At 41.9% G+C, this 25304-nt stretch overlaps 1 protein-coding gene across 3 annotated transcripts; it reads left to right on the top strand.

The window, feature by feature from the left end:
- The first annotated feature begins 7446 nt into the window (after positions 1–7446).
- On the top strand, positions 7447–25074 carry apooa (apolipoprotein O, a). 3 transcript variants are annotated; one of them, XM_080840107.1, is made up of 10 exons: positions 7447–7483; positions 18613–18711; positions 18863–18982; positions 21502–21534; positions 22297–22351; positions 22861–22956; positions 23338–23429; positions 23670–23759; positions 23856–23903; positions 24639–25074. In XM_080840107.1, the coding sequence occupies exons 1-9, from the start codon at positions 7475–7477 to the stop codon at positions 23889–23891; spliced, it is 630 nt and encodes a 209-aa protein (XP_080696233.1). In that variant the 5' UTR covers positions 7447–7474; the 3' UTR covers positions 23892–23903; positions 24639–25074. The 3 variants fall into 3 exon arrangements, with proteins under 3 accessions (XP_080696233.1, XP_080696234.1, XP_080696235.1); XM_080840108.1 differs by lacking the exon at positions 21502–21534; XM_080840109.1 differs by lacking the exon at positions 18863–18982 and having other exon boundaries at positions 7463–7483.
- Positions 25075–25304: the final 230 nt, after the last annotated feature.

Raw genomic sequence — 25304 nt, 5'->3', positions numbered from 1 at the left:
AGCTGTCTAGTTGGTGTTAGCTGTCTGGTTGGTGTTAGCTGTCTAGTGGGTGTTAGCTGTCTAGTTGGTGTTAGCTGTCTGATTGGTGTTAGCTGTCTAGTTCGTGTTAACTGTCTGGTTGGTGTTAGCTGTCTAGTTGGTGTTAGCTGTCTGGTGGGTGTTAGCTGTCTATTTGGTGTTAGCTGTCTAGTTTGTGTTAGCTGTCTAGTTGGCGTTAGCTGTGTAATTGGTGTTAGCTGTCTAGTGGGTGTAAGCTGTCTAGTGGGTGTTAGCTGTCTGGTTGGTGTTAGCTGTCTGGTGGGTGTTAGCTGTCTGGTGGGTGTAAGCTGTCTAGTTAGTGTTAGCTGTCTAGTTGTATACTTAGTCAGGTTACCTGAAGCGCACCTTGCAGTGCATGCTGGAATTTCTGGTTGGTGTTAGCTGTCTGGTGGGTGTTAGCTGTCTGGTTAGTGTTAGCTGTCTAGTGGGTGTTAGCTGTCTAGTTGGTGTTAGCTGTCTGGTTGGTGTTAGCTGTCTAGTGGGTGTTAGCTGTCTAGTTGGTGTTAGCTGTCTGATTGGTGTTAGCTGTCTAGTTCGTGTTAGCTGTCTGGTTGGTGTTAGCTGTCTAGTTGGTGTTAGCTGTCTGGTGGGTGTTAGCTGTCTATTTGGTGTTAGCTGTCTAGTTCGTGTTAGCTGTCTAGTTGGCGTAAGCTGTGTAATTGGTGTTAGCTGTCTAGTGGGTGTAAGCTGTCTAGTGGGTGTTAGCTGTCTGGTTGGTGTTAGCTGTCTGGTGGGTGTTAGCTGTCTGGTGGGTGTAAGCTGTCTAGTTAGTGTTAGCTGTCTAGTTGTATACTTAGTCAGGTTACCTGAAGCGCACCTTGCAGTACATGCTGGAATTTCTGGTTGGTGTTAGCTGTCTGGTGGGTGTTAGCTGTCTGGTTGGTGTTAGCTGTCTAGTGGGTGTTAGCTGTCTAGTTGGTGTTAGCTGTCTGATTGGTGTTAGCTGTCTAGTTCGTGTTAGCTGTCTGGTTGGTGTTAGCTGTCTAGTTGGTGTTAGCTGTCTGGTGGGTGTTAGCTGTCTATTTGGTGTTAGCTGTCTGGTGGGTGTTAGCTGTCTAGTTCGTGTTAGCTGTCTAGTTGGCGTTAGCTGTGTAATTGGTGTTAGCTGTCTAGTGGGTGTCAGCTGTCTAGTGGGTGTAAGCTGTCTAGTGGGTGTTAGCTGTCTGGTTGGTGTTAGCTGTCTGGTGGGTGTTAGCTGTCTGGTGGGTGTTAGCTGTCTGGTGGGTGTAAGCTGTCTAGTTAGTGTTAGCTGTCTAGTTGTATACTTAGTCAGGTTACCTGAAGCGCACCTTGCAGTGCATGCTGGAATCGGAGAGCAGTTGAGCCTCCCGGGGGTTTAGCTGGCGCAGGACTGCAGGAGTCAGACAGCTCTCCTGAAACACTCAGACAGTATTTTTCCTAATAAATTGTCCTTATCAGAGCAGTTTTAATGCAGAATACTTTTCAATCTTACTTGAGTACATTAAAAAACATACTTTGCTTTCAATACTTAAGTCCATTTAATATCAGAAAATTACTTTTGATACTTAAGTACAGTAATTATCAGATACTTAAAGACTTTACTCGAGTAGTATTCTAAAAGGTGACTGACTTTTTTTCTTGAGTTATTTTCCAGTAAGGTATCTTTACTTTTACTCAAGTACGGCTTTTGGGTACTGTATACACCACTGCTAATAGGTGTAAAAAAAAAAATAGCATCATGTTAAGTTACTCACTATTTTATGAGATACATTTTACTCTTACTCAAGTCATTATTTTGATGGGTACTGTTACTTCTACTTGAGTCATTATTATTATAAAGTAACAACACTTTAACTAGAGTGCAGCTTTTGCTTACTATCCATCTATCTATCTATCTATCTATCTATACCCACCTCAGGTCAGAGGCGTGAACCATAGAGGATGGAAGGCAGATCACCGTATGAAGCAAATATAACCAGTAGTTGAGTGTTTTGTCATACATCAGAATGAATAAGAATCTTTTACCCATGACACTAAACTGGTGTTTCTGGTTACAGACACTACAGGCAAACACAGACACTCACTGCCTTACGAACTGTCTTCAGAAGCAGGTGGAACAGATTCCTGTCCTGGCAGGACCGCCAGAATCTCTGGATCTTCTTAGCAGCATGGTCTGTCTGTTGGAGGTCAAAACTAGAGAAACCGATGTAAGAAAATAAAATGGTTGTGATACAGTGGTGTGGTGAACATGGAGCAACTTTGCAGGAAATGAGTGTCAAGGAAGGCCGGGCAGATAACGTGCTGTCCGTATCAGCAGGCGCAGGCTGACAAAGACAGTTGAGTATTCATAGAGGGATCGCAGCATATAGGGGATGCGGACAGTCAAGGACGGGTGAAACCTCCCAAAGAGCTGTAAACAAGGTCTCCTACGCACACAAACGGACGCACATTACAAAGACGGCCAAGTATTCATGGAAGGGTCTCTGTGTAGGGGAAGCGGGCAGTCAAGGACAGGTGAAACCTTCCAAAGAGTTGTAAACAGGGTCTCAGACGCACACAGACGGACACACACACGTGCACACAGCCAACAGTGTCTTGAAATGTTTTCCGGCAACAAGTGAGCAGAATATTCTGACTGGCTTAACTTTGATATGTAAGTGTTTAGTTTTCGATTGGAAATGCATGATGTTAATACGACAGGAATTGTAGTGTATAAAAAAGCTGTGCACTGAGAGTTTAGCAAAGATGCTCCATGGACCACCACTCAAACCGCACCATGGGCGACCGGGCCTTTTGCTCGGCAGCGCCACACTTATGGAACAGCCTCCCTTCTACTATTCTACTATGCTTATGTTAACTAATTATGAAATGCCCTGTATTGTTATTCCTAGGCTTCTTCTTCTTCTTCTTCTTCTTCTTCTTGTTACCTTTTTCTGCGATTAATTCAGCCCGAACCGCTTAACGTAGAAACTTCATTCAAACTTTGTCGCGTAGGTCTTGTAAAGGACACTTATGCTTTTCACTTTTCTAAACTTTATACTTTTTAAGATATTAAATAAAAACGAATCGAAATTTTCCCATTGACTTACATTGGGCCATTATGACATCATAATATGGTCTTTAAACTGGCTTGCACCTGTGCTTCACTGACAGCTGCACCAAATCAAAGGAACCTCTTCTCTGTCCCTCTCAATTTAACTGTAACTAGGAACATTAAGACACCTCCCATTCTCTACTTTTTTTCTCTCCATCTTTTCTTTCCTTTCTTCACTCTCCTTTCTTCTTTCCTTCTTTCACTCTTCTTTCCTTTTCTTCTTTCCTTCTTCAACTATTATTTCCTTCTTTCACTCTCCTTTCCTTTCTTCACTCTTCTTTCTTTTCTTCTTCCACTCTTCTTTCCTTTCTTCACTCTTCTTTCTTTTCTTCTTTCCTTCTTTCACTCTTCTTTCCTTCATCCTCTCTTCTCTCCTTTCTTCACTCTTCTATCCTTTCTTCTTTCCTTCTTCCACTCTTCTTTCCTTTCTTCTTTCCTTCTTTCACTCTTCTTTCTTTTCTTCTTCCTTTCCTAACTTTTGCATTTCATGCTCTGGTATTTCCTTCAGGAAAATGCATTTTCTAGTTTTTTTATTACAGTGCATGAAATGCCCTGTATTGTTATTCCTAGGCATTTTCTTCTTCTTCTTCTTCTTCTTACCTTTTTCTGCGATTAATTCAGCTCGAACCACTTAACGTAGAAACTTCATTCAAACTTTGTAGCGTAGGTCTTGTAAAGGACACTTATGCTATGTATTTTTCACTTTTCTAAACTTTATACTTTTTAAGTTATTAAAGACAAACGAATCTAAATGTTCCCATTGACTTACATTGGGCCATTATGACATCATAATAGGGTAATTAAACTGGCTTGCACCTGTGCTTCACTGACACCTGCGGCAAGCCTCCAAGGGTCCTCTTCTCTCTGTACCTCTCCATTCAACTGTATAACTAGGAATATTAATAGACACCTTCCATACTCTACTTTTTTTTCTCTCTATCACTCACTCTACTTTCTCTCACACTCCATCTCTCTGCTTCACTCTTTTTTTCTCCTTCTTTCAATATTTTCACTCTCTCTTTACTGTCTTTACCCAGAGCCACTCTTGTTCACTCTTCTTTCCTTACTTTGTTTCTTCCTCTCTTCTTTCCTTTCTTTCCTTCTTTCTACTCTTCTTTACTTTCTTCTTTCCTTCTTCCACTCTTCTTTCCTTTCTTGTTCCCTTCTTCCACTCTTCTTACCTTTTTCTTTTCTTCTTTCCTTCTTTCACTCTTCTTTCTTTTCTTCTTCCACTCTTCTTTCCTTCTTCCACTCTAATTTCCTTTCTTCACTCTTCTTTCCTTTCTTCTCCCCTTCTTCTTTCTTTCTTCCACTCTTCTTTCCTTTCTTCTTTCCTTCTTCAACTCTTCTTTCCTTCTTTTACTGTTCTTTCCTTTCTTCCTTCCTTCTTTCACTTTTCTTTTATTCGTTCTTTCTTAACTTTTGCATTTCATGCACTGGTATTTCCTTCAGGAAATGCATTTTCTAGTTTGTATTATTATAGTTAGTTTCTAATATGTAGGCACTCTGAGATTCGTCTGAATGAAAAGTGCGTTAAAAATAAAATGGTTTATTACAGTGCATGAAATGCCCTGTATTGTTATTCCTAGGCTTCTTCTTCTTATTCTTGTTACCTTTTTCTGCGATTAATTCAGCCCGAACCGCTTAACGTAGAAACTTCATTCAAACTTTGTCGCGTAGGTCTTGTAAACGTCACTTATGCTATGTATTTTTCACTTTTCTAAACTTTATACTTTTTAAGATATTAAAGAAAAACGAATATAAATTTCTCCCATTGACTTACATTGGGCCATTATGACATCATAATAGGGTCTTTAAACTGGCTTGCACCTGTGCTTTACTGACACCTGTGCCAAATCCAAGGAACCTCTTCTCTCTCTGTCCCTCTCAATTTAACTGTAACTAGGAACATTAAGACACCATCCATTCTCAATTTTTTTCTCTCTCCATCTCTCCATCTTTCTCTCTCAGTCAACTTTCTCTCACACTCAATCTCTCTTCTTCACTCCATTTTTATCTCCTTTTTTCAATATTTTCACTCTCTCTTTATCTCTTCATCCAGAGCCACTCTTGTTCACTCTTCTTTCCTTCTTCCACTCTTCTTTCCTTTCTTATTTTCTTCTTCCATTTTTCTTTCCTTCTTCCACTCTTCTTGCCTTTCTTTTTTCCTTCATCCACTCTTCTTTCCTTCTTCCACTTTTCTTTCCTTTCTTCTTTCCTTCTTCCACTCTTCTCTCCTTTCTTCACTCTTCTTTCCTTTTGTCTTTCCTTCTTCCACTCTTCTTTCCTTTCTTCTTTCCTTAATTCACTCTTCTTTCTTTTCTTCTTCCTTTCTTAAACTTTGCATTTCATGCACTGGTATTTCCTTCAGGAAATGCATTTTCTAGTTATTATTATAAATTGGCTGGAAGTCTGCGAAATTGAAATAAACTTCAGCTCTTCGTACTCGGTCGTCTGCCTCTCATTGAAACAGTAGCTTCAAGACTTGAAGCAATGAGTTATATAGTGTCATGATGTTTTTGTTCTTGGTTTATTTTCTCTTAAACAGAAGAGCATCGTATTCAGCTGCCCTGGTTTAAAATGGTAACCAGTAAATTAAATTATAAACCACTGTTCAGTCTTAATATCGCACTATTTCTTAAACCGTCACTGAAGGTAATGGTATTAGTCCTATTCACGTTGCAATAACATGCTATTACTTATGCTCACTTAATTGTGCGGCTACTCACAGTTCAAATCTCATTGTGAAGTTTGCTGACGACCCAACCATTGTGGGCCTCATCACTGACAATGACGAGGCAGCCTACAGAGAGGAGGTTGATACCCTGACAACATGGTGTCAGGTTAATAACCTCTCTTAACATCAGCAAAACGAAAGAGATGATTGTGGACTATAGGAGACGGCAGAAGGAAGAGCATGCGCTCCTATACATCAATAGATCTGTAGTCGAAAAGGTCAGTTGCTTCAGGTTCCTTGGGGTGAACATCAGCAGTGATCTCACCTGGTCTGTTCACACGAACATGGTGGTGAAAGTGGCCCTGAAACGCCTTTTCTTCCTCAGGAGACTGAAGACGTTTTGAATGGAATCAGTCATCCTTACTAACTTTTAAAGGTGTACTATAGACTCTAGTATAGAGAGCATCCTGACAGGTTGCATCACAGTGTGGTACGTGAGCTGCACAGCCAAGGACCGTAAGGCCCGTCGCAGTGTGGTCAGGTCTGCGGAGTTTATCATAGGCAGGGAGCTCCAAGCCCTGCAGGACATCTTCCATACACGATGCATCAGAAAAGCTGGCAGGATCCTTAAAGACTGCTACCATCCATCCTATAGACTTTTTTCCCCTCTGCCTTCTGGTAAGCGTTACCTAAGCATTCGATCTCGCACTGAGAGCAGTTTCTTTCCAAGGGCCATCAGGCTTTTAAATGGACAGTGATACAGTCTTGCCACCTTACACTTTACATGTTACAGTTTTCTACTGTTTGCACTACAGTAAGGTGACCAGACGTCCCCTGTTTCCGGGGACAGTCCCCGTTTACAGTAATATTGCACTACCTGATACCAGGCACATTTGATTTGTCTTTAGGTTAGTATAGGTATATTAGGTTAGTTTAGGTTACTATATGTGTATTATGTTCAGCAGATGGTATTGTTTATTTATTTTGGTTTATTATATGTGTAATTTCATTTGTGTTCACAGTAGCCTACTGTCATTTTATGTTATGCTATGGTAGGTTGTTGTGCGGTGTCTTGTCCTAAGAATTTCAATGCCCAGTCTGACTGTTTTTCTGTGTATCTGACAAATAAATACTTGAACTTGAACTAAAGCAAAGAAATAAGTTAGTTGCCCATATAATGTTAGCTAGGATAGTACATTTATCTAATTGCTCACCTAACGTTAGAATCCATCTGCACCGTTATTTAGTACTTGCTAGGACAAAACAGCTTAGGAAATGCCTTCTTTCTCCTTTGGCCAAACTGTATATTTTCCAATCAGTCCATCCACGTATGTCTGGAAGTGCGATAAATAGTTTTTCTTAGCATTGTAGCTAGTCTTGTCATCGCTTGCTAGGGGTTGTGGACGTGTGTTGTTATGGCAACAGTATACTCATTAAATTACCCTAGAGAGGGTAACTTAACTTAGGAGACAATACAAATCTCTCCAAAAAAAGCCACCAACATTACATTACACTAAATACATGGTCAGGTCTTGCGTAATGGTTTGGTACAGTAATTTCCAGAGCTATGGTATTACAAAATTAATAGTCTCTTTTTTGCAGTCTATGAATCCAAATGCACGTTCCATTCCTAAACTAAAGGGGGCGATGTTTCAAATGTGAAGTTGCTCCACTGCCACAATCGTAGAAGAAGAAAGTAAACCATGTTCAAGGTAAGAAGGGTTTTTTGATATCTTTAAACTTGATGCCGGGACATAACATAGTTACGTTTTTCTTCCCCAACCCATAGTATGTGAAATTACATCATCTGGGTCATGCGCCAAAGTAAATGGAGTTGGTCGTATGCATTTGACTAGAGTTTGGTGTATTTTCCTGCTTAATTTAAGGGAGTTTGTGGATTAAGAACGAGGTCATTTAAGGTCTTTACAGCTTGAATGGGACGTTAGCTACACAGCGACATTCTCCGAGGACGTTAATTTCCATACGTAGAGATTTTCCAGAAGACCACATGTAAGGTGGAATGGATGAAATAAAATTGATTAAAAATGATTTATCACCTACTGTATGTGATATAAAATACAGTATTTCTGAAGGCAACGTACGTCCACGGAAATAATGTCAATGTCGTAAAGGTCGCAATAACTGCTGTGGAATACATAGCGTGACAAAAACCTAACAGTCTGGTCATGAGTAGGGGAAACCAGCTGTTTATGTTTGTCTAGTATTTTCAGTGACTGGAACTGGTAAATGTCGATGAGAAACGGTGGACCAATGACATTCAACGTCATCGTTGTCTACCGTAGACTAGGTGGCGAATCAATTTGAAACAAGATATAGCCCAAGAAATGTATAGATTTTTAGGTTGAGATGAAAATTGAATTAAAAATGAATTGTCTAACCGTTTTTGTAGGTCAGGTGTAGTTTCAATTATCCCAGGGTTTCTTTACTTACATGCAGAACCTGGTATGACCGCCAGGTGACGACAAGATGTTGCAGGACTAGAGAGAAAGCGGCAACATCAGCCTGTCAGAAGTTTTAAGGCACAGCCGGGACTTTTGTCCACTAATGCCTTCTCACTTCTCCAGCGCCCTACATCCCTGTTGTCAACTGCACTCTCCTTATAACACCTTCTAAGGCTTTTTGAAAGGCGTACCCAAAGGTGTAGACTTTATATGTGTGGGTGATAGGTTGAAGTATTTGAGAGATTTATGTTATAACAGTGTATTAGTCTGAGAACCGGGATTGTACCATGTGCTGAACACTTTCACGCTTTTGAACTCAGCATAAGCCCAGCTGACCTTCTACTAGAGGTTTTATATCTTTAAAGACACTTTACATCATCTACTTTACTTTACATGGACGTTTAATTCTCACTTCCTATAGCCTTACCTTGTGTGCCCAGTCAAATTACTCTATCCTGTTCTATTTGGCAGTGTTCTATTTGCCAATGTTCTTCTGTCGGCTCAGACGTGTTAAGTTTACCTCAGTCTTTTCTGTTTTAGGTGGAAATATGTCATTCAATTCAATTTCAATTCAATTTTATTTATATGGCGCCATAACAATACAATTGTCTCTAGGCGCTTTACAGAGCCCAGAGCCAGAACCCCCTTAGTGCAAGCACAATGGCAACAGGGGCAAGAAAAAACTCCCTGTTAGTCAGGAAGGAACCTTAAGCAGAACCACGGCACATAAGGGGGGACCCATCTGCTTGAGGTCGGCCGGGTGGAGATAGGAAAGGGGGGATTGGAATCTTAAAATTCTTGACTCAGTGTTTTAAGCTGACCCTAACCCTACATTCAGAACCGTATTACAGAGGGTTCCGCTACGGCAAACAAAAACTATTCCCATTATATGCAGTTTCTGCTTAATCTGCGATCGCACATTAACGCACAGTGTTTTTGCGCATTTTCTGTGGTATTTATCAAACCACATCCGCGCTGGGCGCTGTGTGCTTACTCCGCCCTGTAAAGGGCCTGATTTACTATTGATTTGCGACCGCAGCTTAATCAGCGCCTTTGCCAAGCGCACATTAACGCACGGTGTTTCCCCGCATTTTCCGTGATATTTATCGAGCCAGAATCGCGCTGGGCAATCATTATTTAGCGCACCGTTAAAAGACGAGAAAGAGAAATTGCCTGCAAGTTACTGCCACCATGGAGATTCGAGGAAGAAAAAACTAAGGTTCAGCGAAGAGGATATCGATTAGCCTATATTGGTTCACGTTTGCTCAATCACTGAACCTGATTCAATGGGTTATATTGCTGTTTTGCCCGCCATCACCTACAGCGAGATGTTTAAAAGAACACGATTATAAATAATATGCTATTGATGACATTAATGCATAAACTGTCTATTATAACAATATAGATGTGTACATGGCGAGATTAATACGTTCTACAAGGGACATGGGTTCACTACAATATATCCCCACTGAAACAAATACATTTACCAAGTAGCCAGGCCTCTCCAAAATCACCGTTGCTCAATCATGGATAGATGGCACTATTCCGGAAGATAAAACTGTCATGGACAGACCACTACCACGTAAGTAATGGTCATGTTGGCATCACATATGACCTGGACATTCATTGAATATGTGTGCTTTCTGTTTCGTTAAACGTGTTCGTGGATTGAAGGTGGGACTGTTTGCATGTGGGTGCGATGAATGGCTCCAATTACGTTTGGAAAGTTTAATTTCAGCTATCGTATAGTGGGGAAATGTATATTGACCAGTGCGCCGTAGCAATGCGTCGAGTACCTGGGTGAATATTTGGCTGAGTGATGGCTGAGATATACCAACTGCTTATGCTATAACTGTTTGAAATGATCCGATGCCAATATTTGCAATGTTGTCCGAAGTTTACCAACTGATTGAATGGAATGTGATCTCCGGTTGGAGGGTTCGATGTCGTCTCTGATCTGGTTCAGTAATTGAAGTATTGCGTGGCTGGTTAACCTGTACCGTCTAATGATTTGTGGTTCGCTTAACTGAAAATGTGTTATACGAGTTGAAAAAATTATTTCTCTGACTCTGTCTTTTTTCTTCGCCTTGCTCTTATAACTTCTGCCATATCAACGTTTTCAGACTCAATGGAAATGCGCCCTGGTTAAGACTAGGGATGCACCGATACCGATACCAGTATCGGGTATCGGGTCGATACTTCGTTAAAATACTCGTACTCGTACTCGTTTTAAATTACCGATACCAAAAACCAATACCCAGTGTTGCGTCTTAACGCGTGTGTTTTCTTCTCCTCTACTGTCTATGCCTGCCAGGTGTGAGAGCGGCGAGTTGCATAGAGGCCGAGAGCGGTATTGCAGACAGATAAGTTGAGGTTGAACTTGCAGTTTAAATTAATTCAATAACAGCTTGGATACGATGTGTGGAGGTGGCTTGCGTAAGCTAGCGGTTTCGCTAGAGATTTTAAACTTAACACGTACGACCTCCAGTAAAGGTAAGTGCTATCTTCGGCTATTTTATGTTTTGCAGTTAACTTAGAACTGCTGTTACATAGGCAAAGTGTAGGGGCTAGCCTACTGTCTTTAGCGACGCTGCGCCTATAACATATTATTGCCATTTGCTACGGTTGATTGACGGGGACGGGAATGTATTTGTTTTCTCCTCTTTTACCCGGACGCATTTAGGTCTCGAAAGGAGGACATGTGAGGGTAAAAGAGGACGTCTGTCTTGTCTTGTGTTTCAGGAATCTTGTTAGTTTGTCATAAACACCCGCTAGCAAGTAGCCGCTAGCAAGACATCCCGTTAGCGATGTTAGCAAGGTTGTTTTAACACTCTTGGACATTGATGCTAGTATTACGTTTTTTTTCCGTTTTTCCGCCTGATGCTAATATTAAGTGCTTTTGCGTTAACTTCTTTGCAATGTTATTGTGATAGCTATGTTGGCTAGGTTGCAAACAACTTCCCTAACACAGTCAAACTTCAGGCAAGTGTCAATTTGGCTGCAAGAACGTAGCCCAGTTCATTGTCAACATTAAACTCTAGTAAGAAATCGCTATACCGTTGTGCTGCCTTAACGGCGATTTTGACTCATTTTAAGATAAATGATGAAAGGAGTAAGGCACAGTGTAAGATCTGCACTGTTACAGTGTCGAAGGGGGGAAAGGAAAGTACTTCGTTTGACACAAGCAATTTGATTAAACATCTGAAGACGCACCATAGTGCTAAGCACACAAAGTTCACTCATGCCAGTGGCTTAAGAGACCAAGCAACCAATCTTTACTGACGTCTTTCAAAAGACAAAAACGCGCGCGCACACAGACAGAGAGAGAGAGAGAGAAGGGGAGGAAGAGAGTTGTTGATCCTTTTGTAACTGAACTGTGCTCATGTTCTTATCATCCAGGATAGTTCTGTTCACTTTTTGTTAAGCAGACTGTGTTGTTAACTATGCAGCAAATTAAATTGCCATCTGTCTATATGCAAATTTTGTCTAATGTGATGATATTGACTCTTTTTTTTTTTTGGTTTAAACCAGAAAGCTCTTTATTTTTGGCTTGGGATAGCCTTCTGTTAATGTTGTACTATAGGCTTGACATAACCTTAAAATAAAATCTTTCATGGAAATCAAATCTTGGAAGTATCGGTATCGGTACTCGGTATCGGCAAGTACAGAAATAAAAATACTCGTACTCGTATCGGTTTGTAAAAAAGTGGTATCGGTGCATCCCTAGTTAAGACGTGCTTTTATGAGGCGGAGAATTAGCCCGCAAATCAGAGACGTGCGCTCGCAGTTTAGTAAATACCACGCAATACATCATTAGGTGCACTCCTCCCATTAAAGTGCGCTTCACACCTATGTTACCACCCACGTCTCCGTGCCATCCGACCTGTTGGCAGGTACACACCCTTAAAGCGTTAATATGCGACTCTACTCAAATGCGCCCCCTTAGTAAATACTGTTTTATGTTTACGACCGCTATTTTACGCCAGAAATGGGCGCAATCCTGTTAGTAAATCAGGCCCTCAGTGTGTGTGTGACGGGGCCCATAGGCTATGTGACCCCCACGGCAGCATTGAGCTGTCTTCATTAAGGAACAGGATGCCAGTGTTTCTCTAGTGTGTTGCATGTTAAATGTACATGAGTTTGTTTATTTACCAAATGTTTTCCTTTTGTGAGTTAACCCGAGTTTTTATAATAGTATGTAGGCTGCTGTATCATGAGTCGGCTGTGCCGTCACCAAGCCATTGCTGGAGTGGAAGAAGGAAAGAAGAAAAGAAAGAAGAGTGAAATAATGAAAGAAGAAAGGAAAGAAGAGTGAAAGAAGAGTTGAAGAAGGAAAGAAGAAAGGAAAGAAGAGTAGAAGAAGGAAAGAAGAGCGAACAAGAGTGGCTCTGGATATAAAGAGAGAGTGAAAATATTGAAAAAAGGAGATAAAAATGGAGTGAAGAAGAGAGATTGAGTGTGAGAGAAAGTAGACTGAGAGGGATAGAGAGAAAGATGGAGAGAAAAAAAAGTAGAGAATGGAAGGTGTCTTAATGTTCCTAGTTACAGTTAAATTGAGAGGGACAGAGGTGAGGTTCCTTGGATTTGGCACAGGTGTCAGTGAAGCACAGGTGCAAGCCAGTTTAAAGACCCTATTATGATGTCATAATAGCCCAATGTAAGTCAATGGGAGAAATTAATATTAGTTTTTCTTGAATATTTTAAAAAGTATAAAGTTTAGAAAAGTGAAAAATACATAGCATAAGTGTCCTTTACAAGACCTACGCGACAAAGTTTGAACGAAGTTTCTAAGTTAAGCGGTTCGAGCTGAATTAATCGCAGAAAAAGGTGAGAAGAATAAGAAGAAGTGTGCCCTCGGAAAATCTTCGTTTGGAGGGGTGGAAAGCCCTTCCCCTCGCCCCTACCCCTCTGTCCTTACGTGAATTGGGTTAGCACTACCTCTCCACGTGAACGCGCAAAACGGAGGGGAAGGGGAAAGACGAAGGGGTAGGGGGTGAAATGGGATTCAGCCTAAGACACCTTCCATTCTCTACTTTTTTTTCTCTCCATCTCTCCATCTTTCTCTCTATCCCTCTCAGTCTACTTTCTCTCACACTCAATCTCTCTTTTTCACTCCATTTTTATCTCCTTTTTTCAATATTTTCAATCTCTTTTTCTCTTTCACTCTTGTTCACTCTTCTTTCCTTCTTCCACTCTTCTTTCCTTCTTTCACTTTTCTTTCCTTTCTGCACTCTCCTTTCTTCTTTCCTTCTTTCACTCTTCTTTCCTTCAACTATTATTTCCTTCTTTCACTCTTCTTTCCTTTCTTCACTCTTCTTTCTTTTCTTCACTCTTCTTTCTTTTCTTCTTTCCTTCTTTCACTCTTCTTTCCTTCATCCTCTCTTCTCTCCTTTCTTCACTCTTCTTTCCTTTCTTCTTTCCTTCTTCCACTCTTCTTTCCTTTCTTCTTTCCTTCTTTCACTCTTTCTTTTCTTCTTCCTTTCCAAACTTTTGCATTTCATGCACTGGTATTTCCTTCAGGAAATGCATTTTCTAGTTTATCATTTCACATTTCATTTCACGTTTGGATTGAAAGTCCAGTTTTGAGATCTGCTTCAGCTTAGCAATACGATGTTCCATTTTCGCCGTCAAGTAGAAGCGCACACGCACGCACGCGCACGCATGCGTAAAACCCAGTTTGGAGTGATTGCGCAATCTAGCCTCTAGCCTCACCTGCCCATAGACACCAATGCATCGACCGCACGTCCTGGTTCATTGGCTGATCACTGTCACTGGGAACCGGAAATGCGCAAATTCAGCGATTTTGATTATAAAAATGCTCGAAATGATCGGAATCATGCAGAAATGACTCCCGTAACACAGATAACTAGAGAAATATGAATATTTATTTTATAATACATAAATATATATCATTACAGTGCATGAAATGCCCTGTATTGTTATTCCTAGGCTTCTTCTTCTTCTTCTTCTTCTTCTTCTTCTTCTTCTTATTACAGTGCATGAAATGCCCTGTATTGTTATTCCTAGGCTTCTTCTTCTTCTTCTTATTCTTGTTACCTTTTTCTGCGATTAATTCAGCCCGAACCGCTTAACGTAGAAACTTCATTCAAACTTTGTCGCGTAGGTCTTGTAAACGACACTTATGCTATGTATTTTTCACTTTTCTAAACCTTATACTTTTTAAGATATTAAAGAAAAACGAATATAAATTTCTCCCATTGACTTACATTGGGCCATTATGACATCATAATAGGGTCTTTAAACTGGCTTGCACCTGTGCTTTACTGACACCTGCGCCAAATCCTTCTCTCTCTGTCCCTCTCAATTTAACTGTAACTAGGAACATTAAGACACCATCCATTCTCAATTTTTTTTCTCTCCATCTCTCCATCTTTCTCTCTCAGTCAACTTTCTCTCACACTCAATCTCTCTTCTTCACTCCATTTTTATCTCCTTTTTTCAATATTTTCACTCTCTCTTTATCTCTTCATCCAGAGCCACTCTTGTTCACTCTTCTTTCCTTCTTCCACTCTTCTTTCCTTTCTTATTTTCTTCTTCCATTTTTCTTTCCTTCTTCCACTCTTCTTGCCTTTCTTTTTTCCTTCATCCACTCTTCTTTCCTTCTTCCACTTTTCTTTCCTTTCTTCGCTCTTCTTTCCTTTCTTCGCTCTTCTTTCCTTCTTACACTCTTCTTTCCTTCTTTCACTCTTCTTTCCTTTGTTCTTTCCTTCTTTCACTCTTCTTTCTTTTCTTATTTCCTTCTTCCACTCTTCTTTCCTTTCTTCATTCCTTCTTCCATTTTTCTTTCCTTCTTCCACTTTTCTTTCCTTTCTTCACTCTTCTTTCCCACTTTCACTCTTCTTTCACTCTTCTTTGTTTTCTTCTTTCCTTCTTCCACTCTTCTTTCCTTCCTTCACTCTTCTCTCCTTTCTTCTTTCATTATTTCACTCTTCTTTCTTTTCTTCTTTCCTTCTTCCACTCTTCTTTCCTTTTTTCACTCTTCTTTCTTTTCTTCTTTCCTTCTTTCACTCTTCTTTCCTTTCTTCTTTCCTTCTTCCACTCTTCTCTCCTTTCTTCACTCTTCTTTCCTTTCGTCTTTACTTCTTCCACTCTTCTTTCCTTTCTTATTTCCTTCTTTCACTCTTCTTTCTTTTCTTCTTCTTTTCTTAACTTTTGCATTTCATGCACTGGTATTTCCTTCAGGAAATGCATTTTCTAGTTAAAGTTATTAGTTCACTTTCATGTTAGGGCCTATGGTATTGTGTTGCGTATTTTAACATATAATATTGGATTTACCTTATAGAAGTTACAATAACCTTTAAGAACGTGACGTCAGTGTAGAGAAAGTATTCACTCATTACAGTGCATGAAATGCCCTGTATTGTTATTCCTAGGCTTCTTCTTCTTCTTCTTCTTCTTCTTCTTCTTATTACAGTGCATGAAATGCCCTGTATTGTTATTCCTAGGCTTCTTCTTCTTCTTCTTCTTCTTATTCTTGTTACCTTTTTCTGCGATTAATTCAGCCCGAACCGCTTAACGTAGAAACTTCATTTAAACTTTGTCGCGTAGGTCTTGTAAACAACACTTATGCTATGTATTTTTCACTTTTCTAAACTTTATACTTTCTAAGATATTAAAGAAAAACGAATATAATTTTTTTCCCATTGACTTACATTGGGCCATTATGACATCATAATAGGGTCTTTAAACTGGCTTGCACCTGTGCTTTACTGACACCTGTGCCAAATCCAAGGAACCTCTTCTCTCTCTGTCCCTCTCAATTTAACTGTAACTAGGAACATTAAGACACCATCCATTCTCAATTTTTTTTTCTCTCCATCTCTCCATCTTTCTCTCTCAGTCAACTTTCTCTCACACTCAATCTCTCTTCTTCACTCCATTTTTATCTCCTTTTTTCAATATTTTCACTCTCTCTTTATCTCTTCATCCAGAGCCACTCTTGTTCACTCTTCTTTCCTTCTTCCACTCTTCTTTCCTTTCTTATTTTCTTCTTCCATTTTTCTTTCCTTCTTCCACTCTTCTTGCCTTTCTTTTTTCCTTCATCCACTCTTCTTTCCTTCTTCCACTTTTCTTTCCTTTCTTCACTCTTCTTTCCTTCTTACACTCTTCTTTCCTTTCTTCTTTCCTTCTTTCACTCTTCTTTCTTTTCTTCTTTCCTTCTTCCACTCTTCTTTCCTTCCTTCACTCTTCTTTCCTTTCTTCTTTCATTATTTCACTCTTCTTTCTTTTCTTCTTTCCTTCTTCCACTCTTCACTCTTCTTTTCTTCTTTCCTTCTTTCACTCTTCTTTCCTTCTTCCACTCTTCTTTCTTCACGCTTCTTTCCTTTTGTCTTTCCTTCTTCCACTCTTCTTTCCTTTCTTCTTTCCTTCTTTCACTCTTCTTTCTTTTCTTCTTCCTTTCTTAACCTTTGCATTTCATGCACTGGTATTTCCTTTAGGAAATGCATTTTCTAGTTATTTTTATTTTTTTACTTTTCAAAATGACAGGCTCTGCCTCCCCTGCCTCCTATGACTGCACGTCCCTGGACTGTTAGGCTGTTAGTACCCAAGTGTTTAAATAGGGCTGATTTGAGCCACAGGTGTTGGTGCCTTCTGATGACACACGTGCAGGTAATGATTGGCATGAGCCAATTGCAGGTTAATGCCTAGGCTATTTAAACAAGCTTTTTGTTTGTTTCAGGGGAGTTGCCATGTCACAGGACGTAAGTCTTAAGAGCTCTCCAAAGGACTGTTATTGTGTCCTTTTAAGTATTTAGTCGACTGATGCTATGTTTATTGTACATATTTATGTGTGACTATGATGCCCATTTAAATGTCATTTTGGGAAAAGTTATATTATTTATTTATTTAGTATTTTCATTGTTTTACTGCCTTATTGGCCTTCTTTGGGTGGAATAAAATGCCCATCTTTTTCAACATCTGAACCTCCTGAGTCCTCCTTTTGAGTTTTACATCTTGCTCAAGACTGTCAAGCCATCCCGACCTTTAACATTTGGTGGCAGCGAACATGGGATCCAGTGGCTGCGAGCGGCTCAAGGAGTAGACCAGGAGAACAAGCATCAAAACCGTGAAATCCCCGCATGGACTGTCTGTCTATGGAGCTGTCTGGGATCAGTGTCTCGCTATTCTGGGGATACCCGTACAGAGGATATGCATAGGCATCCTCAAGCTATGTCCGGAGGATGCGGGAGGAGCTGGACCAGCTGAGCTCCATGGGCTCCGACCAGCTTATCAAGCCCCAGACATGACAGAAGAGGTTGCTTAAACATCCGGCACACACGTCTCCAGGCCATATCCGGCAGACCTCGACCAGGGTTCCAGCGCGACTGACGAGTACGCTGAACCAAGAGGTACAGGCCATGCTGGAGAGGGGGACGATGGAGCCATCGCGCAGTGAGTGGTCCAGTCCTGTCGTTCTTGTTGGGAAAAAAGGGACGTCGGACTCCACTTCTGTGCAGTCTTTTTACAACATTGCAGCCTGCTATGTTGTTGCAGACTCTCTTTCACGTCATGGATGCTCACTCTTAAGTGGGGGGTGTGTGACGGGGCACATATGTGACCGCCACGGCAGCATTGAGCTGCCTTTATTAAGGAACAGGATGCCAGTGTTTCTCTAGTGTGTTGCATGTTAAATGTACATGAGTTTGTTTATTTACCAGATGTTTTCCTTTTGTGAGTTAACCCGAGTTTTTATAATAGTATGTAGGCTGCTGTATCATGAGTCGGCTGTGCCGTCACCAAGCCATTGCTGACTACGTTTGAGTAGTATGTTTTCCCAGGTATGGGACTGTTAGGCTGTTAGTAGCCAAGTTTAGGGCTGATTTGAGCCACAGGTGTTGGTGCCTGCTGATGATACACCTGCAGGTAATGATTGGCATGAGCCAATTGCAGGTTAGTGCCTAGGCTATTTAAACAAGCTTTTTGTTTGTTTCAGGGGAGTTGCCATGTCACAGGACGTAAGTCTTAAGAGCTCTCCAAAGGACTGTTATTGTGTCCTTTTAAGTATTTAGTCGAATGATGCTATGTTTATTGTACATATTTATGTGTGACTATGATACCCATTTAAATGTCATTTTGGGAAAAGTTATATTATTTATTTATTTAGTATTTTCATTGTTTTACTGCCTTATTGGCCTTCTTTGGGTGGAATAAAATGCCCATCTTTTTCAACATCTGAACCTCCTGAGTCCTCCTTTTGAGTTTTACATCTTGCTCAAGACTGTCAAGCCATCCCGACCTTTAACAGTGTGGTTGGATAAGCATGTGTGGTGTGTGGTTGTATGAGTGTGTGTGTGTTGTGTAGTTGGGTTAGTGTTTGTGTGAGTTTGTTAATGTGTTTATGTTTGTTTGTTGGTTAGATGTCAGCCCAGGGCCCTGTGGGCATGATGATGGCAGTGGTGTTTGCTGCAACCCCCAACGATAAGAAATCACCCAGTAATGACCTTAGTCTGGAGGAGGTAAAGACCGCACACACGCACACAATATTATCCGACCTTAAGACCTGCCCCCCCACTCCACACAATGCACAGGTGGGCTGATGACTGAATGCTTGTGTGGAATAATAATTGTGTGTGTGTGTGTGTGTGTGTGTGTAATGTGTGTGTGCAGCTGTCCCTGTACACAACTCCGCAGCCCAAACTGCGTTACCTGGAACCACCAGTAGGGTCCCTGGAGCAGGGGGTCACCACCGTACGCCACGCCACCCAGCCCTACCTCTCCTGGGGACAGGTACACACACACACACACACACACACACACACACACACACACACACACACACACACACACACACCTGACACAGCCATGCCCCTTTGCAGGTACGCCTGCAAACACCTGACACAGCTCTGTGGGGACGGGTGGGGGACGGGTGGCCTATGAGGAAACTATAAAAACCAGGGCCTTATCAGGGAATACAGAGAGGGAGATTTAAACTCCTGTAAACACTGGGGTTAAGGGTAGTTAGACTGGAGTTTATAAGGGCTAGGCTTCATAGATGCTGACCCGTGTTGCCATAGCAGCGCTTCATAGTTGCTAGATGCTGACCCGTGTTGTCATAGCAGTGCCCTGCATGCCCATAGTGATGCTGTGACTTCGGTGCAAACATACTGACACATACAGTGTGTATGCGTGGTGTTCAAATGTGTGTGTGTGTGTGCGCACGCTTGCATGTATGAGTGTATCTGTTTGTTTTTGTGCGTGTGAGATTGATCATCAGAGTTGTGATTTAAATGTGATCAATAAGTATCAGAACCCAACACTGCAAGACTCCACATGAATGGTTGCCCAGTTGCCCTTTATCAAGGGGCAGCCGTGAACTACTGGTTAGGGTTTCAGGCTGGAAACCTTAGGGTGGCTGGTTCAATCCCCGACCAGTGATCTTACAATCTTACAATGGGATATGTCAACAGTTTTAGGGATATGTGAACAGTCTTACAGTTTAAGGAATATGTGAACAGTTTAAGGGATATGTGAACACTGTGAACAGTCTAAGGCAGGGGTGTCAAACTCAAATACACAGAGGGCCGAAAAAAAAGTGGGTGTAAGTCGAGGGCCGGACAGTGGGGCAAGCGCTCCCTAAATTGACGTATGCTACCAACGCGGGGTCAGTGCATTGTGGGACTTGCAGTATTTGTGGTGCGTTCGGCATACCAGCGGCCGCGGCAGTCAAGCTCTGAAAGATAAAAAAAGATGGATACTTTGTTAATCATGAGGGAAAATTATTTAGGCAAACCAGATCAAATTTCACCGTTGCTCATTCAAATCAATGGAACTTTCTGAGGAGCTGGTGGGCCAGATTAAATGGCTTGTCGGGCCTGATCAGGCCCGCGGGCCTTGAGTTTGACACATGTGGTCTAAGGGATAGGCTTTGTGAACAGTCTTAAGGCTTTTGCATGGTTATCCAACTCACCTCGTACGACTTCACGAGAGACACGCCCTTTCTAATCGGATGATCGTAAGACTCACCTTTACCTGCATGGTTCTACGAGGGGCTGTGGAGATTACCATCGGTTTATTATGATGTTACAAGGCCATTACATCGTCATCATCAACAACAACAGTAGAACTATAAAATAAGAAATCGTTTGTTTTTATCCCGTGTATTTTCCGTTAATGATCAGAGGCTGTTGTGAAATGAACTACTAACGACAATGACCAAGCTGGCGGTTATTGCCGAATATTTTCTATTATTATACCACACAAACAGTTCTGCTTTTTTACGTCTACAATTCAGGTTCTTTTACAATGTAATCATTTACACTGCATGCTCTGCTAGCTCAAACACAAAGAGGCTGTTCGAAAACCAAGAAATGTTTTTATTATTGCTGTAATTAGACGACGTCTCCCTATGCTTTATATGCGGCGAGAGCCACGATAGAGCAAGGAAGAAGGGAGATGTCGGTTTTCCTCCTGCATCACCGCTGGTGCCCTTCATAGTTTTTTGAATTTTTACAAACTTGTCCCTTCCTCCAACTCCTAATGCACTCCTGGACCTCCAGCCCCAGGTTCCCAGCGATCTCTCAGCGATTTTTTTAAAACGGCGGTGCTGTCATATAGGGAACGAAACAAGAAACGTGATTTTAGCCAGGGGTGTCGGACAGCTCGGATCGGATAGGTGAGAAAATTCGAGCGGTGCTCCAGAGGCCATCCGAGACCCTCGGAAGCCTGTCGGAGGTGCTCAAAGGTGTGGTCCCACTTCAAGGAGGGCGTTTTAGGGCGTGCCTCGTGAGATCGGAGAGCAGGGTCGGATAAGCATGCCGACCGCTTAACAGTCTAAGGGATATGTGAACAGTCTAATAGTCAAACTGAAGCTTTTGGGATCACAGATGGTGAAGGTGAAATACATTTAAACCTGTATTCAAAAATGAATTGGTTTAATCACTATTGTAGTATATGCACACACACACACGCCATTAATGACGGCAACCATCTAGTCAGATTTGGCAACCAAAAGGTTCTGCGGGGTTTCCAAGCGTGGCAACTAATTTGTGTTTGGGAATGTAACCATGGGAACCATTTGATTTGTAAATTGATTGTGTTCCATCATTTTATTACTTGAACTTTGGCCAGCTTGAAGTCTGAAGATCTTTTCTGTCTTCATTAAACACACATGTGCTTTTCTGTAATCATTAAAAACAAACACACATGTGCTTTAATGATTTTGCATTTGTCCCCTCATGTTGGTGTGTGTGTGTGTGTGTGTGTATGCTTGGCAACACTATTGCTTCAACCTCATCACTGCTGTTCAGCAAACAACAAAGTTGGCAGTGGAGAAAGTGCAGGTACCACATACACAGATGCACACACACACACACACACACACACACACACACATACCCATACACACACACACACACACAGTCGCACACACACACACACACACACACAGTCGCGCACACACACACACACACATACCCATACACACACACACACACACAGTCGCACACACACACACACACAGACGCACACACACACATACCCATACACACCCATAGAGACACACACACACACACACACACACACATACCCATACACACACACAGTGACACACATATTCACACACACGTAGACACACACACTGACAAAGAGACTGAGTATTTGCGCTCTCTCTCCCGTCCTACCTCAAGCACAAACACGCACACACACATTCATTAATGGACTTATACACACAAAAAAGATATATCTGTTGTAAAGATATATCTATGAAATGCTGAAAAATGTCAGAAGCTTTTAAGCATACTGCTTTCAACCCATTGGCTAACTCTTCATCAAGCTGTGCTTCCATTGGTCTGTCTCCTGCTTGACATCCGAGCTGCTGAAAGGACTGCTGTCAGTGCGGTGCTGCTTAGCAACCAGAACCAGGATGCGGTGCTGCTTAGCAACCATAACCAGGATGCTGTGCTGCTTAGCAACCAGAACCAGGATGCTATGCTGCTTAGCAACCAGAACCAGGATGCGGTTTTGGTGGACCTGGGTCTATGTTCGCTTTGTAATGATGTCATCTCCTCCTCTGTGTGTTGTCATATCCTGTTGAAAATCTGTAGGGGGTGTATGGGAAGGTGAAGCCACACGTGGACAGCGCTGTTCAGATGGGGACAGGTGAGTCACTCAACGCACTCACGTCACTCACTGTCACACATGTCACTCACTTTCACACATGTCACTCACTGTCACACATGTCACTCACTGTCACACGTCAGAGAGAGACAGAGACAGCGACACTCACCGTCACACATGTCACTCACTGTCACAAGTCAGAGAGAGAGAGAGAGACTCACTGTCACACGTCAGAGAGAGAGAGACTCACCGTCACTCACAGTCACACATGTCACTCAGTCACACGTCAGAGAGAGAGAGAGAGAGAGAGAGAGACACTCACTGTCACATACGTCAAAGAGTGAGAGAAAGAGAGAGAGAGAGAGAGACACTCACCGTCACACATGTCACTCACTGTCACACACGTCGGAGAGAGAGAGAGACACCCACTGTCACACACGTCAAAGAGGGAGAGAAAGAGAGAGAGATAGACTTAGGGGTGGGTCATGTGAATAGGACTGTTTGATTGGAGGATGGCTGGGCCTGGCTGTCTGATTGGTTCTTGTGTGCAGATGGATATGTCTATCTTCAGAACCCACCCCCAGAGTTCTACCCACGAGCAGGGGTCATCGGGTTTGCTGGCATCCTGGGACTGTTCCTGGCCCGAGGTGTGTTTGTGTGTGTGTGAGGGGCAGAGCATGGTGTGTGTAAGTGATGATGTGTGTGAGTGATGGTGAGTGTGAGTGATGGTGTGTGGGTGTGGGTGTGTGTGTGTGAGTGATGGTGTGTGGGTGTGAGTGTGTGTGTGAGTGATGGTGTGTGTGTGTGAGTGTTTAATGCTGTGTGTGTGTGTGAGTGATGGTGTGTGTGTGCGTGAGTGATTGTGTGTGGGTGTGTGAGTGATGGTATGTGTGTGTGAGTGATGGTGTGTGTGTGTGTAAGTGATTGTGTGTGGGTGTGTGAGTGATGGTATGTGTGTGTGAGTGAGGGTGTGTGTGTGTGTGTGAGTGTGTGTGTGCGTGAGTGTATAATGCTGTTTGTGTGTTTAGGCTCTAGGTGGAAGAAGTTGGTGTATCCTAGTGGACTGATGGCCATTGGAGCGTCTCTGTACTACCCTCAGAAGGCTTCAGAAATCGCCAAGGTGTGTGTGTGTGTGTGTTTACTACCCTCAGAAGGCTTCAAATATCACTGTGTGTGTGCGTGTGTGTGTGTGTGTATCTGTGTGTGTCTGTGTGTCTGTGTACTACCCTCAGAAGGCTTCAGAAATCGCCACAGTGTGTGTGTGTGTGTGTGTGTGTGTGTGTATTTGTGTTTATTTGTGTGTTGTGTGTGTGTGTCATACTATATGTTTGATTTTGATTCCCCCCTGATGCATTGCCAGGCAACCGGTGATGGCATCTATGATTGGGCGCTGCAGGCGTATGTGACCATGGAGCAACTGGTGAAGAAACCAATACTGTCCAAAGAGAAGGTGTGTGTGGGTGTGGGTGTGGGTGTGGGTGTGGGTGTTTCTGTTTAGATGGGTGTGTGTGTGTACTTAGGCCTGTTGGTCTGTTTGTCTCCACAGGTTCAGACTAGTCCCAAGGAGGAGACCAAAGCTTGAACTCTGGAGCGGGTAACACGCACACACACACACACACAAACACAGACGCACACATGCGCACACACACATACACATATACACACATACACACGCACACAAACACACACAAACACACACACACACACACACACACACATATATACAGATACACATTAACACACACACACATATAAATATACACACACACACGCACACAAATACACACATACACACATATACATACACACACACACACACACACACACACACATAAACCAGATACATACACATTTACAGATATGCATAAACCCACACACAAATACACGTAGCGTTCCTCATTGGACAAACACTCACACACAAACACACACACACACACACACACATATACAGATCACGTCACACCATGTGCCTTCTCAAACCGGAGGACACACATTGGCACCCTCCCACACACACACACAAACACACATATACACACTTCTCCTAATGGCCAGACCCTTATGGTGATGTGGTGTTCTGGGTGGACCTGACTGATGTTGTGTTCTGGTGTTGGCTGGACCTGACTGATGTTGTGTTCTGGCTCTAACTTTAATGTTAGCTCTAATCCTATTTGACACATTTTGGCTTAATTTCTATGTAACAGAAGGACATGATGCTTTGCTGTCCATTCTTTCCACAGGCCGTAGTGATAACCTGTTGGCATCCCTAGTACATACTGAATGTGTGTGTGTGTGTGTGTGTGTGTGTGTGTGTGTGTGTGTTCGTTCTCAGGTCCAGGCATCAAGCTGACGGACGAGGGAAGTCCAGCCCACTTTCGAAAGAGGCCCCTCCCCCAACATTTTGCACTACAATGAGACACACCCATGTGTGGTAACCACTCTCCCAAGGGCGGGATTGGCCAATGGGCTTACTCTGTCCTCGATCAAATAACCTTCTACGGTTGAAACTGAACAAATGAAAATATAAGTCTTTTTAAAATAACATTCTTGAATTAAACACACACACACACATTAAACATGGCCGTCCAGTCATTTGCAAATAATGCAAATGCAATTGAACCTGATGACTAAATATGTGTATTTGTTTTTAAGAAAATCTTTAATTGTTAAGTTAAATTCACCTTGAAACATAAATGTAAAAATTGATTTATATTTATATATAAATTATAAATGCTCTATGAAATAAAACTGTATATTTGAGGATCTGATCTTCTGATTCATCTTTTTATTTCGGGCAGATATAAATACACCTACATGTGTTCATGGGTACGGCAAACAAACAGAATCATATATCACCTTTAAGTACAATCATTGGTGTGTTCTTTAAGTACAATCATTGGTGTGTTCTTTAAGTAGAATCATAGGTGTGTTCTTTAAGTAGAATCATAGGTGTGTTCTTTAAGTAGAATCATAGGTGTGTTCTTTACAGTGCCCTCCA

This window comes from Sprattus sprattus (genome assembly GCF_963457725.1).
Source record: "Sprattus sprattus genome assembly, chromosome: 1".
Classification (NCBI taxonomy): domain Eukaryota; kingdom Metazoa; phylum Chordata; class Actinopteri; order Clupeiformes; family Clupeidae; genus Sprattus; species Sprattus sprattus.
The sequence above is the reverse complement of the archived record's forward strand: the minus strand, read 5'-3'. Positions and strand labels throughout refer to the sequence as shown.

What these genes read in the sequence shown, in the direction of transcription:
- apooa (XM_080840107.1), top strand. An exon ending in TGGCAGTGGAGAAAGTGCAG is followed by an intron (nt 21,535 to 22,296) that starts GTACCACATACA and finishes GAAAATCTGTAG; the next exon opens with GGGGTGTATGGGAAGGTGAA. An exon ending in CAATACTGTCCAAAGAGAAG is followed by an intron (nt 23,760 to 23,855) that starts GTGTGTGTGGGT and finishes TTGTCTCCACAG; the next exon opens with GTTCAGACTAGTCCCAAGGA.